Source organism: Populus nigra, chromosome 11 (genome assembly GCF_951802175.1).
Source record: "Populus nigra chromosome 11, ddPopNigr1.1, whole genome shotgun sequence".
Classification (NCBI taxonomy): domain Eukaryota; kingdom Viridiplantae; phylum Streptophyta; class Magnoliopsida; order Malpighiales; family Salicaceae; genus Populus; species Populus nigra.
This window is the reverse complement of record NC_084862.1, coordinates 4,371,687-4,389,535: the sequence shown is the minus strand read 5'-3', so window position 1 is coordinate 4,389,535 and position 17,849 is coordinate 4,371,687. Positions and strand designations below refer to the sequence as shown.

At 30.6% G+C, this 17,849-nt stretch overlaps 1 protein-coding gene and 1 long non-coding RNA gene across 2 annotated transcripts; both read left to right on the top strand.

The window, feature by feature from the left end:
* Positions 1–6,604: 6,604 nt before the first annotated feature.
* LOC133668065 (uncharacterized) lies at positions 6,605–9,950 on the top strand. The gene is made up of 4 exons (XR_009833625.1): positions 6,605–6,719; positions 6,919–6,996; positions 8,696–8,758; positions 9,731–9,950. It is a non-coding gene; the product is annotated as an uncharacterized LOC133668065 (long non-coding RNA).
* Positions 9,951–11,291: 1,341 nt separating this feature from the next.
* On the top strand, positions 11,292–16,704 carry LOC133706388 (uncharacterized). Its single transcript, XM_062131917.1, has 13 exons — positions 11,292–11,470; positions 11,585–11,669; positions 11,751–11,821; positions 12,013–12,127; positions 12,258–12,337; positions 12,709–12,793; positions 12,886–12,966; positions 14,258–14,352; positions 14,536–14,586; positions 15,035–15,115; positions 16,025–16,097; positions 16,199–16,276; positions 16,358–16,704. Exons 1-13 carry the CDS (start codon positions 11,340–11,342, stop codon positions 16,394–16,396), a joined length of 1,065 nt encoding a protein of 354 aa, XP_061987901.1. The 5' UTR covers positions 11,292–11,339; the 3' UTR covers positions 16,397–16,704.
* The last annotated feature ends 1,145 nt before the right edge of the window (positions 16,705–17,849 follow it).

The following is a 17,849-nucleotide window of genomic DNA, read 5'->3' as shown; positions in this document are numbered from 1 at the left end:
CGTCCATGTCTTTTGTTTGATCTGGTGGGCCGGGCCGGTTTAGAAAAGATTCGCACGAACAGTTTATGTATAGAAAGAGAAGGAGGAAGTTCACAGAAAATAATATTAAAATTACCTAATTCAATTAAAAAATCATGTGCTTTCACTATTCATATTCATTATGAAGCTCCTTTTTCCTTTTTTATTTTTTTTATTTTTTTTTCTTCTTGATCTTATCTCCAACTTTTTCTTACAATACTATGGGTTATCCGTGTACCTTCCATGTCCCCTAAATCATTGTGAAACAATTTTTTCAAAATTTAATATGGAAAAGAAGTTGATTAAGAGATTTTTTATATTAAATTTTTTTATTAAACAGCCGAGTTTTATTTAGACAAGTTAAATTAACTGGACCGTGTTAGAGCAACTTATATATAATTTAATTTTAAATTTGAGTTATATAAAAAGTTGGGTTGGAAGTTTTTTTATCAATTTTTTTTTAAATTTTATCATTAAATTTAATTTTTTTTTACTAGAAAAAATATTAGCAAATTCCTTTGTTATTAAGTGTACGTATTGTTTATTTTTAGTCAAGTAAATATAATTAAATTAAATTTTAAAAAATATGTCTAGTAAGGAGGGTGGGATGGGTGATAATATTAGTAATAATGAAAGAAAAGTAAACAACAATGACTCGTCCAACTAATATCCCAAAGACTTTATGTTTTTCTTATCTTAGGAAAGTCGTTGTATTTCTAGAGATAATGATGGCTTAGTAAATAGAATAACTAGTTAATATATATATATATATATATATATATATATAGAATATTTGAATAATCAATTGAACAATGTTGACCACGGTAGATTTAGTTATTTTTAAAATTTTAAATTTTAAAATGTTTTTGTTTTTTGTCAAGTATTTTTTTTCTTTTTATATCTTAAAAAAATATTTATAAACACGAAAAACATTTATGGTAATTAAAGAGTGATTACTGATATTTTGATAGTTACTTTTTGAGATTTACTTTAAATAAAGATACAGGTACAAAAAAGATGAAATATAATATAAAATACAAGACTTACAAAAAATAATAAGAATATCTTCACTTATAATTTTATTTTTTAGTTGTATCTTTTTGTTTTTTTAAAATGAATTTCAAGAATAACTAATAAGATGTCACTCGTTATTTCATGAGCATCATAAAATTAGTTATATAAACACGCAAATTAAACATATGAATTTCTTAAACTATTAATAATAATTACTTTTGTTGAAATATAGAGATTTAGTTAAAAAAAAACTAAAAGTCATTATTCAATCTCTAGATATAGATAATCGTGGATTAAAATAGTAAAATAATTATTTTTTCATTCTCAATCAAAATCACAAGTCTTGCGAATATGGGTAAAATCATTTTTTCCATGTGATGAGAAACCGCTTTCCACATCAACATTTAAAACCTCTCAATGACCCTTTAATAATGCAAGGGCGCGTGTAGTCAACGAGTCTTCAATTTACCATTGGCAACATTTTTTAAATTTTTCATTATTTTTTCTCTTCTCCTTGATTCTACCATGGACCCTTCAATAGTTCTCACATGCATCAACAGCATATCAGTATTTTTTAATATAAAACATAAAAGGCCTGGACGTTAGTTTGGTCTTTTTTATATATAATTTAATATAGGTGTTCGAGCCAATTTATGCACACCTCAACTAATTTTATGGGCTCTGAAGTTAACGACCATGTAAGCTTTTAGTGGCCATCATACGAGTAATCACGTGGCTCAAACCTAAGACCACAAAGGAAACAAATCTTTTAATTCCAAGTTTTTACCACTAGGTCACCACCTGGATGGTTTAATTAGGCATTTTTAAAATTATTTAATATATACTTTTTCTACCACACGTGATATATTTTTTTAAACTTCATTCATTCACTATATATTTTTTCGTTTTTAATTAAATAATGTTAGATCTTTTGTTTTTTTTGTGAAATTTTATGGCATTGCTTTCTAGCTGGCATTTTTATTTTATGTTTAGTGAGATGTTTTTGTCGTGATTAAAAAAATTATTGCCGCTAAAAAAATACATTATTGATGGCTACACTTTGTTTTTCTAAAAACAATTATCTATCAATCATGTAGCTATGAGCAGGCCAGCAACCTAGCTTTATCTTGTCTGGTTTGTGAGATGAGACGACCGAGTCTAACTACTACCTACCTACCAATAACGTACAAAGATCCTTAACTGTTTAACTCTCAGCTATCTCATGTCTTCACTATTATCTAATTTTCTTTTCTATAATTATAATTAAATTATTCGAGTCAATTTATATATATTTTAATTAATTTTTAAAATTTTAAAATTAAAAATCATATAAGTTATTAATAATTTTAAAATTTATAAAACTCAAACTTGTAATTTTTAAAAAATAAATTAAAAACCTAACTAGTTAAATTAGCTAACTTTGAATTATATATAAAAGCACTTACTTTATTTAAAAAGAAAAAAAATCACGTAAAAACAAAAACAAAATATGGTGGATGTCATTCATGCTGCGGCTTCCTTTTCTACCGTTGTATCTCCCGTCCTTGCTTCTCCCTCTTTATCTATTTTCCTTTTTCCAAGAGAAGCTATGGCATGTCAATTATATTTTCATGAAATTATTGCATATGAAATTGCAAGAAATAGATAGTTTGATCGAGTTTTGTTGAAAATATGAGTAGCTTATTCTGTTTTGAGAAATTCGAGGTTAAGATTTATAAAACATTAATGTAAATCAAGCTACGATTTATAGATAATTCTTAGAATGTGTAAAAAAGATATATATATATATATATATATATATATATATATATATAGAGAGAGAGAGAGAGAGAGAGAATAACACCACGTATATACTGCATGATTTTTATATACTGTATTGTCTTCTTAATTTAATTACTTGTAGTTGGATTAGTTTCAAAATCATGAAAACATAGGTTACTTGAAGTAATTTTTAGATTTTTTAATGCAATTAAACAATGAATTAAATGAAAATGAGAGGCATGATGAACCAAAATGCATAAAGAACATGTCCAATTAGGAAGCTCAAATCTTGTAAAGCATACGAAATTCATTTTCCGGAAGTTACTGCGGTTATTGTTTAAAATAAATAAATTTTATAAAATATTTTTAGAATAATTTTAAAAATATATATTCAAAGAAAAGCATATTTGATTAAAATTATTATAAGATATATTTTTATATATAATAAATAAATAACATGTTATTTAAAAAAAATTAGTTGTAATTTTAAAAAATACATGTTTTGTTAAGACTGTTATGAAATAAATTTTTACATGTAAAATAAATAAAAAATATATTTTTATAAATAAAAAACCAAACTAAAACTTAAAACATAATTTCACTTGAGATCCAGTTAAAAAGAAACAGAGAAATAATTTAACTAATAAAAAAATTAATGATTGAGTGAAAAAAAAAAACAAAAGCTATCATTGAAGTTGTGTTTGGTATTGTGATAGCTGTTATAGTTGTGGTTTGAAAAAAATTGTTTTATAAAAAGTACTTTTAGTTGAGGTTGGTTTGGAAAAATATATGTTTAGTTAAAACTGTGGTTAAAATTGAGATTAAACAAAAAATAGTTTAATGTGTTTGGTTAAAAGAATACTTTTTAAATTGAGATTATATATATATATATATATATATATATATATATATATATTGGTGGTTTTTAATTTAAATATTGCAAATTTAACTAATACTATTACATCTTGAAATAAATAATATTGATATCAAATATTTTTTATTGTTCCATTAAACTATGTGCAATTTCATCACGTACGAAATATATCCAACAAGGACTAAGGACTATATTTTCCATGGTTTTTTAAGCCCGCAATAACATCAGGTAAAATATCATCAAAAATAAAATTGAGATTGCGATCAAATTCTGCAAATGCTACGTTATCAAACGTTCTCCTTCTAATTTTTTTGAATAAAGCACAATTAAAAATTAAAAAAAATTGAATTTTTTTAACTGGATCGGACCTGGCAAGAACAAAATTGAGATTGCGATCAAATTCTGCAAATGCTACATCATCAAGCAATCTCCTTCTAATTTTTCAAATAAAAAACAATTAAAAAAATAAAAATTATTTTTTTACTGAGTCCGATCCGGTTCAATGCATTACTTTGAACCGAACCGATCCAACTAGAAACATTTCACTGTTCATGTGAATAATAAAATTGTATTCTTCACTGTTCACTTATGTGAATAATGCAGAGTGCAGCTCTTCATTAAAAAAAAAAATTGCAGCAAGAATCATAAAAAAAATTAATTGCACAAAATCGCAGGTAAAACATCAAATTTTTATGGGTCCCATAACCAAAACATGGCTTCTGAAGATACCCAAACATTATGTTATTGAGTTTGACAAAAAAACGCAAAGCTAACGCAGAGCCAAACAATAAACGAAGTATTAATACAAGCCATGCGCTCATCATAATTATCTGCTGACTCATCTGACTTGACAGTAATGTCCACTGATGCATAATTATTGTTTGTTACCTCATGGAAGTCACTGTCAGGTTTGTGTGAGTTTTTATATATCTTTTATTGTCATATTCCTTCTTCTTTTTATTTCAAAAAATATATTTGGTAACATGGTTGAAATTTCATTTTTTTAGTTTTAAAAAAAATTTTATTAATTTTTTTTTATATTTTCATATTGTTTTGATATACTAATTTAAAAATTAATTTTTTTATTTTAATATATTTTTAAATAAAAAACACTTTATGATTCTTACTCTTATAATTATAAACAAATCCTTAATATTATATTTATATAAAAAATGATTAACTTGTCAGCACCGACAACTTTCAACAGGTGAAAGTGATCTTGCAACCGAACATAAACAAACATAAAAAAATATATATAATATGAAACAAAAGTTAAAAATTATTTTAATGAACAATGATAATTATCTGTTGAGGTTGCTGTAAGGAAAAAAAAAAAAAGAAGATAAGAATCAATGTCTAATTCCTACATCCATGGAAGTTCATGACAAGCAGCGGTAAATAAAAAAATAAAAAAATTAATTAAACTTAGAAAATTAAAAAAAATAAAAAGAATTGAATCATAAAAAGACCTGATTAAATCAATTAGAATTTTTAAAAAATCAACCAGTTCGGTTTCAATTTTATAAGCGTGAAACTGAAAAAACCAAACCGAACCGAACTCAAACAAAAAAACTAAAAAAACAGAATCAAAATGAAAAAACCAAGCTAAATAAAAAACGAGTTAAACCAAACCAAATCAAAACCAATCAGTTTAAACTGATTTGGTTTTAATTTTGACACGTCATCGCATCGGCAACGCTGAACAATTCTTTAAGATTGAGATCTCATGCTGGTAAGCCCTGAACATCGTCGACAAGGGACTTCACCAGCCAAAGAAGAAAGTTGAGCATGAGCATCGTAGAGCCTCTGTGTTTCTTTTGAGGTCAAGCTCCTTATATACGAAGTTTGTGAGCTTGAATTCTTTTTAGGAGTTCTGGAAACATTGATGCCTCCTTCTAGTTTGAATTGTCTAGCATTTTTTTAATTTTTTCATAAGACTGCATGTTTGACCACCAACACTTGTTTGATAATGATTTTTTTTCTACTTCTTAATCTTAATTTTTATGTTTATCCTTTCAAAACTTCAAGCGAACCTTTAATTTGTTATTTTTTAAAATTTTATTTTTGTATTTTTTATTATTTATTTTATTTAAAATAATTTATAAAATTAGAGTTATTTTTCAATTTTATCCCTGGTAATTTTTAGTCTTTCAAATTTAATTGTTCTTCTCATTGTTATTTGTTTTATTTAAGATAGTTTTTAAAATTAACTTTTTAACAATCTTATCATCTTTGAGTTTTTCTTTTTCCAGTCAAATTTGATCCTTATTTTTTTATTGATGTTTTTTTACTTTGGTAATTTTTTTAAATTGATTTTTTTTATTTTATCATTTAATATTAAATTGGTTATGAATTGAGTTTTTTTTATTGAATCTGGATTTAGAATTTCACGAGGTGTGAGTATCAAAGATTAATCCAAGTTTAGATTTCGCTCGGATTTGCTTTATTTTTTTTAAAAAAAACTCATGGTTTTTTTAGTTTCACCATTTAATATCTATTCAATTGGAGATTGTGCTGTATTATTTTTATTTATTTTCTTTCTATAAATCTTTTCACAAATTTAAAAAATAACTCCGGTTATTTCAGTTCTTTTTATGTGTTGTTCTTTGATGAATTTTGTAAACCCTCGGTTATAATTTTTCTGGGTATTTAAAAGATGAGAAATTTAACCAATAGTAAAATGAGTTAAATTAAATTAAAGAAACCTAATCAAGATAAAAATAGTGAAATTAATGAAATGAAAAGTGAATACAGTACTAAATCATTGAAAAGAAAAACATTTGTGAGGACAAAATGAATACATAAGATCAAGAGAGGTCAATATTCAAATAACAGAAGGTTGGGAGTTTATGTATAAATGATAAAAAGGGGTGGGGATAAATGTGCAATTAACAAGATGTTAGAACTATAAATATCATTCTATTTTCTCTCTTGGAGGGACTGGCAAGAGTAAGAGAGAGTTTAGAGAGAGGCTAGAGAGAAGAGATATTGATGGTAAATCAACCGACAGCTATAACTCCACCTTCCACCGTTGGATCAGCATGATATTCGGGTATGTTGTTCTCATCCATGTCTTGTACACTTTCACCGTAGGGATTTTCTATATCAGTCCCTGTTTGAGAGATATCGAGGGAGGAAAATATTTGGGAAAATACACCTCTGGACAGTCTTCTTTGCTGTCTGTTTTCTTCTTCGACCACCGTTGGATTAGGCTATAACTTGGATATGTTGTTCTTCCTGATTTTGTCTAGATTCTGAACGGTGGAGATCTGAAACAAACATTTGGTATAGAAGTTGTGTATCTCGTACAGTAGGTCTGCAAGTTTGAGGTCAGTTCGGTTAAACCCATATTTCTGGAAATTTCACCATTTGATGAAGTTAATATTTGGATATGTTATACTCATAATAATGCATTATAACTTGACAGTATAGATTGTTTGGAATATTATTCATTTGTTATTTATGGTTTATAGGAATTGTGTCAAGGATTGTGTTTAGAAGAATATTGTTCGGAAAGTTTGTAAAATAGACAAGAATGTTTTATTTTGACGTTAAGAGGGAAGATTGAAATAAATAAGATAAATTGGCTCTTATAAAGATATATTTTTTATAGTCTTAAACGATATGTGATAGGACCAGGGGATTGAGTTTATAAAGAAAAAGTTAAATTGTGGATGTTGTATGTAAATGGAAAGGTTGATAAATCTGGACAGATTCGTCTCCTAACTTTTAGAGAGAATTCGAGTAGAAGGATGATTGTACTTTTAGATGTTAGCTAACTAAGAAATTGGACTTGCTCCATGTGGAGCTGTAGAACCCCAGCTATGGGTCATCAACCGAGATTGGGTCTTGACAGACCCTGTAGGGTAGTGTTTGTTGATGAGCAATTTTAACTATCTCAAAGGCAGAATTGAGTTCTCCTTCCTTCAAAGAACTTGTAGCCTCGTGTATTAGCTTTCCAACGAGACTAATCTCGCTTGAAACAGAGTTCTATAAGTCTAGATATAGTTAAAAATCTGATGAGTGTTCAGACAGTAACAGTTCAAATGTCTAGACAGTAACAGTTCAAATATCTAGACAGTAAGAGTTCAAAGTCTAGACAGTAACAGTTCAAATGTCTGGACAGTAACAGTTCAAATGTCTAGACAGTAAGAATTCAAAGTCTAGACAGTAAGAGTTCAAAGTGTAAACAGTAACAGTTCAAATGTCTAGACAGTAACAGTTCAAATGTCTAGACAGTAACAGTTCAAAGTGTAGACAGTAACAGTTCAAATGTCTAGACAGTAACAGTTCAAATGTCTAGACAGTAAGAGTTCAAAGTCTAGACAATAAGAGTTCAAAGTGTAGACAGTAACAATTCAAATGTCTAGATAGTAACAATTCAAAGTGTAGGCAGTAACAGTTCAAATGTCTAGACAGTAACAGTTCAAAGTGTAGACAGTAACAATTCAAATGTCTAAACAGTAACAGTTGAAAAAGTCAAACAGTAACAGTTCAAAGTCAAACAGTAACAATTGAAAAAGTCAAACAGTAACGGTTGGAAAAGTCAAACAGTAACAGTTCAAAGTCAAACAGTAACAGTTGGAAAAGTCAAACAGTAACACTTGGAAAAGTCAAACAGTAACGGTTGGAAAAGTCAAACAGTAACAGTTCAAAGTCAAACAGTAATAGTTCAAAGTCAAACAGTAACAGTATACTTTCACGTGAATACTATATAAAGGAATTGAGTCATACGAACACTTGCACATTGAGATACTAACTCTGAAAATATACATGATATATGTATGTATGTTATTATGAGGATATGAACATGCATAGGAAAGTAACATATGAGTAATGGATGAATATGGATTCTCTATAATATCTGCCTGAAGGAATGATAACTATGGTTGGATAAAGGATGACAACATTAATGGGTGTAATGAGAAAAACATAAGATATAAAGAAAGATTTATTAGCTATTGATATGATTATTATAAAACATATCCTTGAATGAGGAAAATTTATGAGATGAGTCTGTGACTGCAGGAGGGACCACCGGTCTGGTGCAACAGCAGTACCAGGGGAGCACGAGTAGAGCTTCTATTGCAGGTAGGTGACTTTCACCTTCCTTTTAAATAATATTGAATAATGAAAATGCTTTATCATGAATATTACTGTATTGTGTTAATTCAGATACCAAACTATCAAATGCTTAAATGTTAACAAATGAACGATTAGCTTCGGCTAAAGGCATCTGAAGAGATGATCTTGAACAATGAAATACCTTATCATGAACGTTGCCGTATTGTGTTAATTCAGATATCAGATTGTCAAATGCTTAAATGTTGACAAATGATTGATTAGCTTCGGCTAATGGCATCCGAATGGATGACCGGGATAAATGAATGATTAGCTTCGGCTAATGGCATCCGAAGGGATGATCGGGACAAACGATTGATTCACTTCGGCTAATGGCATCCGAAGGGATGACCGGGACAAACGATTGATTCGCTTCGGCTAATGGCATCCAAAGGGATGACCGGGATCGGCTAATGGCATCTGAAGGGATGACCGGGACAAACGATTGATTAGCTTCGGCTAATGGCATCCGAATGGATGACCGGGACAAATGAATGATTAGCTTCGGTAATGGCATCTAAAGGGATGACCGGGACAAACGATTAATTAGCTTCGGCTAATAGCATCCGAATGAATGACCGGAATAAATGAACGATTAACTTCGGCTAATGGCATCCAAAGGGATGACCGAGACAAACTGTTGATTAGTTTTGGCTGATGGAATTCGAAGGGGATGGGCGGGGTGAGTGAATAGTTAACCTCGACAAATGATGTCTTAAAAGAATGGCCGGATTTAAGATTATAGTTGATTGCAAGAATTGGTGTATATATATATATATATACCGCAAGTTGTGTATACCAAGAACATGAAGGAACTACAAATGTCACGCTTCAAACATGAGATAATGTTAATGCTTCGTTAAACTGCCAGACCATTTTCTTATTGTTATTATTATTATTATTAATAAGTAATTTCATTTTTGTAAATGTTTTGTACTGCAGTAAGGATGTCATACCAACAAGGTGCCTAGAAAACCCGATACATGGGAGCCTACTTTTGCAAGGAATCATGTAGTTGCATTCTGAATCATGATATATTTTATATGAATCAATGTACTGAATGTATAACTATTATTAGATCCTTTTAGATTAAATTCGTGATGACTATTTGTAGGATATAATACAAACTCATGACTATACATATATATTTTAAATGCGAACTTCTAATCATGTAAACATAATATTATAAGTTTATGTAAGATTCACTTTTAAATGAAATGTTGATTGTTGTTGATGTATGGATTATATATTGATGATGTGAAGGGAATATGTTCGCCAATTACCGACACGATGTGTGTCAAGTAAAAAAAAAAAAAATTTACTGTTGTTTTGGGCTTGAAAAAGCCGGGCTATTACAAATTTACTTTGAAAATTTTTTAATTTTTTTTTAATTTTATTCTTCAATATTAGATTAGTTAGAATTTATTTTAGTGTCATCCTTTAAAGTTGGAGTTTTTTTGAACTATTCAACCATTTAAACCGTTAATGAGATTGTAACGACTATATACAACTATTTGTTTTTGTAAAAAATGCATTTATATAATTTGTTTAATTATAAAATTTAAAAAAGAATCCGAACCTATATAATATAAAAGTTACTTTAAATGCAAAAACATTATAAATTCATAAATCCTTAATTATATTCAAATTAGTGCTGTTAAAATCTTTATACTTTAGTACAAAAATATTTTAATTTTATTTTTTTCTAAATTTAAACACCATTAAATTTTTTAAGTGCTATCTTATAAGATATTGAGATATTGAAAATTGAAAATTATATTATTTATTTTATTAAGAGAATTAATTACGATAATAAAATCATTTTTATAAAAGAGTTAAATAAAAAGGCTTTCGGCCGCATTACCTAACGCATCCAAAGGGGCTTCCCCAGCTGAAACTGTGTTTATCTAGCAAAGCCCGGGAGGATATTCAAAACTCTCTTCCACCGAGTCCAAACTCCATGCTCGCCCGCGTTTCAAAGCCTCGACTCTTCTGTCTTAAGAATATTTTCTTTTTTGGATAAATTTTATTTTGCCCCCATGAGGTTTATAAGATGTCTAATTTCACCCTCAAATTTTAGTTTGAATCATTTTCATTGCAGTTTCAATTTTGCCCTTTGTCTATTTTCTGTCCATATTAACAACGGAAAATACCGTAAATTTTAATATCCTCTTCAATGTTCATGAATTATCTCAGCACACACAAAAAAATATTGAAAAATAAATTAAAAATAATAATAATAATAATAATAATAAACAACAATCATTAAAAAAGAAGAAAAACTTTCATTAATGCCATTTAAAATTACAATTATAGCTTGAGAATATATCTCTTTTTTATCATTTATTTTAATTTCAATTGATGGATGGAAACAGAAGACTATGATAAATGTTGAGGGAGCTAATTGATAGAAAATAAGAGTTTTGAATAAAATTGATACACCACATAAACATTAGGAGGCAAATAAAAATTTACCCTTTCTTTTTTCTTCAAAACCGGTTGCTTTTGATCACAGTTTCAGCAAAACAGAGGTGAAAGAAAGAAGAGAGAAATGGAATCTTCAAATCTCACTTCACTACCTGAAGAAACCCTAGACGAAGAAGATGAACAGCAGCAGCAAGAAAATCAAAAGAATCCACCAGTCCCTGCCTTTTCTTCCGTCCCGACTCGCCCTCCTACAAAGTCAGTTCCGGATTCCATTTCCGTGATCAAGCCTTGTGAATTAATGTTGATTTATCCAAAGCAAAGTCGATTGTCATCAATTAATTAACTAATTTGATTTAAATATTCTTGTAGGAGTTCTTTAAAAAAGTATGTTCCTTTAGAGTGGACAGAATTCTTTGACAAGGAGGAAGATGTCTGCATTCCAGACTCCGATGATGTTAGTTTTGTCTTTGATGACAACATTTTTTTTTGTTTTAAATTGTGTTTTGAAATTTTCTAATGTTGTTTATGAATATAGGTATTTCATGTATACATGGCAGGGACAGAGGGCCCGGTTGTTTTTTGTTTACACGGAGGCGGTTATTCTGGGTATGTTTTATTTATTTATTTGTTTATTTTTCTGCTAATTGTTCTGTAATACCGGCAGTATGAGTTTCGGTTTTCGCATGAAAATGTTTGTTTAAAAATGCTTGGATCGTTGAATTATAGATTTCATTTGTTTAAAAAATGTTAGAATTTGGGGTCCTGGTGAAGATAGATTGTGTGATTTCTTTGGCTAGGCTTTCATTTGCACTCTCATCAAGTAAAATTAAGGAGAAAGCTCGGGTGGTTGCGATGGACTTGAGAGGACATGGAAAGACATCGACCGAAAATGAGCTTGATCTATCTGTTGAGGTATTGGTGATTTTGTTGTTTTTCAATCCATGTGAAAGTGATTGTTTCAATAGTCATGTATGCTAGTTGTTGGGTTTTATAACACGGCAGCTTGATATCTATAAGTGTGTTTTTGAATTTGAATTTGCAGACTTTGTGTAATGATGTTTTTGCTGTATTGAAGGCAATGTATGGAGATTCTCCTCCTGCAATTGTGCTTGTTGGCCACAGGTTGTGCTCTTTTGGCAAATTAGCTTGCTTGTAATAATTCATAATGTGTAGTTAGTTAAGGTACTGCATAACTGGTAATGAAAAACATAAAAAAAGTGCTACCATCTCCACAATCACTAACCAACAGTCAATCCCGTCTTTGTTGCCTGGCCCCAACTTCTACAATTGAAGCTGTAGTGATTTTTAACTTTGACAGATTCCTTAGATGAGCCAATTCTCTGATAATTGCTGATGATACAATCTTCATATCTTTTTTTTTCCTGATTCATTAATAAGAGGCAAAGGAAACACCTTATTCAAATTTTTCTTTTAACTCTTTTCCCTCTATCTTTGCTATTGTTTGTTGTTGAGCTCATTTTACTGTCAAACAGCATGGGTGGCTCGGTTGCTGTGCATGTTGCTGCAAAAAAAGCATTACCTAGCTTGGCTGGACTGGTTGTTGTGGATGTCGTGGAGGTTTGCTTTTTCTGTAGTAGCCTTGTCACTTGTCAGAATTGTTTTTTAATGGTCTTTTGTAACTTTATTTGAATAATGTCATGAAATTTCAGGGAACAGCTATGGCTTCATTGGCTCACATGCAGAAACTCTTATCAAGTAGGATGCAGCATTTTTCTAGCATGGAAAAAGCGGTATGTGAAATTCCTAAGTGATCCCAATCCTTCCCATCTGTTAGTTCTCTGCATATCCTGATTCTTTGAAGATGGTCTTTGAAATTTTTTTTAGCTAAAGGACTTTAGCTTATAAAGAGATGGAAGGATTGGAAAATGTGGTGTATTTCATCTGCTTCTATTAAAAGTATCTTCACTTGGGGATGTTTACTCCATAATTCCTCTTATTAGATGATGAAATTTGTTATTTTGGCATAGTAGTGGTTGATCCTTGTCTGATGTTCATGTCTATATTCTAGTTTCAACTTTACTGGTATCAGTGGCCAAGCCACAAACAAAAGCTATGGTTTTTAGATGATATGATGTTGATGACAGACAAGAGGATTGAAGATATTCATTGTGTTATTAGGATTAAGCCTTTTAGATAGGTGTTTACTTTGCTAGTTAAATGTTTCAAGTTCTGTCAAGCACTAGAAGAAATCGTGTTTTTCCTGTTGCAATACATGCCTCATGGGACTTCAAGAGAATAGACAAAGAAAGGGAGATAAAATGAGAAGATCCAGCAAGACAGACTAAGACTTTGTGCAAGAACCGCAAATGTAGTTTTTAATCTAGATATAAGTTGAAATATCTTGTTTACAGGCTAGAGCTAGGCCAGAAACAACTGGGGACCTGCTCATGGACTTCTCTTTACCAGAAACAACTGGGGACCGGCTCATGGACTTCTCTTTTTAACACCCAATCCAAAATTCTTTTTCTAGAATTCTCAAAGTATCTAAACATAAGAATTTTAGTGCTAGTGTCCAAAGGACTCATACATGGACGTAAATACTGAGTTCATTCTTGGTCTTGCAATCTTCTTGTGGGTCCTGCTGGTCAGTGGTTCATAATTATGGTGCCTTATTCAAGCGATGTGATTTTGTGTGGGTTTGCATTTCCTCTTTTGCTTTAATATAATTGGAGCATTGCTCAATCAACATAACGATTTGTCTTTGTGCTTTAAAGATAATAGACTATCATATTGTGTGTTTTGGGAGGAGAAGGGATTGTGACTTTCTCTGGAATTTTGGTGGGGAGTCTCCTATTTTTACAAGCACCTATCGTGGGGTGCACTGTTTTAATCCTGTTTGTGGTGTTCTGCACTATGGACTTTCAGGGAATTATATTAAACGGCAGTGAAAATTCTTTTGTTTTGGTTTTACAGAGGATGGCGTCCTTAAAATCCATTCTACTCTTTTGATTGTTTCTCATGCTATGCCTTTTGGTGGTCCTTTGAAGTCCTAATTAACCGGAAAAGATTTACTATGTACAGATAGAATGGAGTGTCAGGGGAGGTTCATTAAGAAACATCGATTCTGCTCGTGTATCTGTGCCTACCACATTAAAGTATGATGATTCAAAGAAATGGTGAGTACTTCCACTACTGTAAGTAAATTAAAAGGCCAACATGTAATCTTTGAGAATTTCAATGATTTTTTTATTGTATTTTTAGATCTTGTAAACTATATATTAGCAGCTGCTGTTTTTAATTTCAAATTTGTTTGTACTATTTTCTCAACTGACCAGCACATTGATGATTTTGTTCTGCAGTTATGTTTATAGAACCCGTCTGGAGGAAACAGAACAATATTGGAGAGGATGGTATGAGTTAATTTGTAATTGAAATCCACATAAATAAACGTGTTGTGATGTGAATTGTACAAAAGTCGGAACACTTGAAAATGAAACCAAAGTCTTCACTGTGTACTTCTTAGATATAGGTTTGAATGTCTTTTGCATGGATGCAATATTTCCTCATGTGAATTCTTTATCCTAAAGAAAACCTTTTCTGAGTTGATAATACAATACTTGCTCCTAAGCTTGACTCTTCATAGATACTGGGACTTGTACATGCACACACAAACACAAACACAAACACAAACACACCAAGATCTGATGTTTAGTATCTTTTATTTATTTTCCTTTCATCTTGTCCAGATTTGGTGATAATGTAGTGCCCACAAAAGCACAGCACAGCTAATAAAGGATATGGCTTGAAGTACATCTGCTTCAAATATAAAATTGATTGGTTGCTTTACATATCTTTCAGGTATGAAGGCCTTTCAGATAAATTTCTATCATGTCCCATTCCCAAGCTCTTGCTTTTAGCAGGAACAGACAGACTGGACAGGTTTAACTCAAAGCCTGCCTCAAATTCTCTATAGCTGGGATCCAATAATGTTGCTAAACATGATGCAATTTTTACATTTTATTGTTCTGTTAATGTCACTACCTTTTGTTGTGCCGTCTTTCTGTTTCTGTTTTTGGGGTCAATGGAGTATCCATACCCTCACTTTTAAACCAACTCCGTCCTTAGAACTAACACATTCCGTGATGCCACTGTAAATTCATTTCAAAACCTTTTTTCTGTTCATATTTTCATATTTGAAATTAATAATGAAATTTGGAATGCCTATAATATAATGCAGCTCTCTACTGTCAATCGACTTCCACATGTGAAGCAATTGAAAAGAAGGTGATATGAATTACAAATGGTCCTAGCGGATATTCAGTATATTGGGAATGTTAGTGAAAAACTTAGATAATATTTTTAAATTAGAACACTTGTGTGGTGACTTCTCTTTAGTTAACAGATGATGACAGTTGTAGGGATGATTCACTGGGAAAATAGTTCATCTTGCTTTTGGCAACCATAAATTCAATGGACGTGAACTGTATGACATGAAGTTATAATAAAGAGAGGTGCTGCAATAGGAAAAGATGAGAAGTAATTGAGGCTCTATTTTAATGGTGTTTTAACCCTATATTTGCTTGTTAAGTTTTCTTTAGCAGAAAAGGGATGAACGAGTGGTGATGGGAGACGGTTTTCTTTGATTGCCATGAACGTTAATCCTACTCAAACAGCAATAAAAATTCATTCATCCATCTCGTTTCCTAATTGTTCTAGAGATTGGTTAGGATTACATTATCCATGGTTGCAAAAGCATGCAAATTTCTTGTTGCATTAATTTGTTGAGAATTTTTGAAGTACTGATGAGCATTTCTCGTATCTCCTTTTGCTTTCTTGCTTGTGCATCAGATCTCTTACAATTGGGCAAATGCAAGGGAAGTTCCAAATGGTTGTTGTCAGACATACTGGGCATGCTATACAGGTCCGCATTGGCTATCATAAGTTCACACTGCATTTTTCTGCATTCCTCCCATTCTCTTTGTTTTGCAATTATTACAATCGATGCATCCAAAATTCTTGCAGGAAGACGTACCTGATGAATTTGCGACCCTGATAATTAATTTTATATCTCGTAACCGTATAGGGCCTCACGGGATTGTGGTATGTTTCAATTTCTTTCATCATCATATAACCTAAACTCCCCAGAATAGGCTTTAAACACATGTAATAATTGTTTTGCAGATTCCTGGACTCCGTCGACCAGTACAACCGCAACAATGAATCAATTGCTGGATTGATCAAGTATTTAAAAGCTCCATATACTGGCGATGGACCAATGAAGTTTACAGGCAACGATTCCCATTGAGATAAATATGCTGATATGCGTCATGCATGGATTGACAAAGCTTTAGTATGTAATCTTGTCTCTTCTGAGTGTAAGAAAATCACATTTTAATTTTCTGTTTAATCCGGCCATCGTGTTGGTCTGCTCTTACGTTAGAGAAGATTTCTTTAGTGCTTTTATAACATATTTTTGTAATTTTTTTTTTCTTTTTTATTTTAAGATTGCTCTATTTTATTTCCTCCTATCCATTGATATTTAATCTGCCCTGGATGAACCTAGTGACTTGTCGATATTGTTATTAGATAAACAAGGTGGGAGTTGACTTGGTTTATTAACCCGAGAGGTAAATTCATAATCTGATGATTAGTTAAAACTTGATCTGATATATTTTTTTAAACTTTTTTTTTTGAAATAATAGTTGTTTTAAATTAGCTTATTTAAGTGATTAGTGATGCCAATGGATATGCACGGGTTGAATATTTTTGATATTTATATTCTATTTATTATTTATGATGTAAAAAGTTTAGATATTTATAAATTGTTTATCGGATTTTGGTTATTTATTATCTATTATTATTTATTAATTAATAAAAAATAAAATAGCTAATATATATATATATATATATTTAAAGTATATATGTGAATATTAAATAATAAAATAATAAATATTATATATAGGTGCTTATATTAATATTAAAATATTCTATAAATATATATTCCAACAAGCTAAAAAATTCTTATCTATGCGAGGACGAATTAATATCTATTATTTTTGGATTAAATTGCCATTCCCACAAGTGAACTTGACATTGCATCAGGTTTAACAGCGTTGATGAAATTATTTTTTCCTTGGTAGATTTTCATATATGAATTTAGATTTTTTTTTTTAATTATACCCTTTGAGCCAACAGCAGAGCTCCAGTAGAGTAAGAAAATATTTGGCACCCGTCTGACGTGGACAGTTAAAAGTGTAGAGTGTCCAGCTTACCCGCCAGCGCCACGGATCTCCACACAACTAGAGCTGGCTAGAAAGGCATATTCTCTTACACTGAAGTTTCCGAGCTTCATTTTCACGTCCTTTTGTCTGTCACTGCTCTGCTGTCGTTCAGTTCTGTTTTGATTTTATTCTAATACTTATTACAGATCACTCCTCAATCTTTTAATCTAGTCCAAACCAGTCTAGAGCTTTCACAAATATCTTACACAATCCTACATAGGATGATGGATTGATAGAAAATTAAACGTTGTCGGAGTGGCTTCGTAAGAAATAGATGATTCTTATTGGAAATGGTCTGCTCATATCTCCTTTTCTTTTTATTTATTTGTTGTAAATGGGCAGGGATTGAATTGATTTTTGTTTATATCCTAGGAGCGCAATGCATGAAAAAA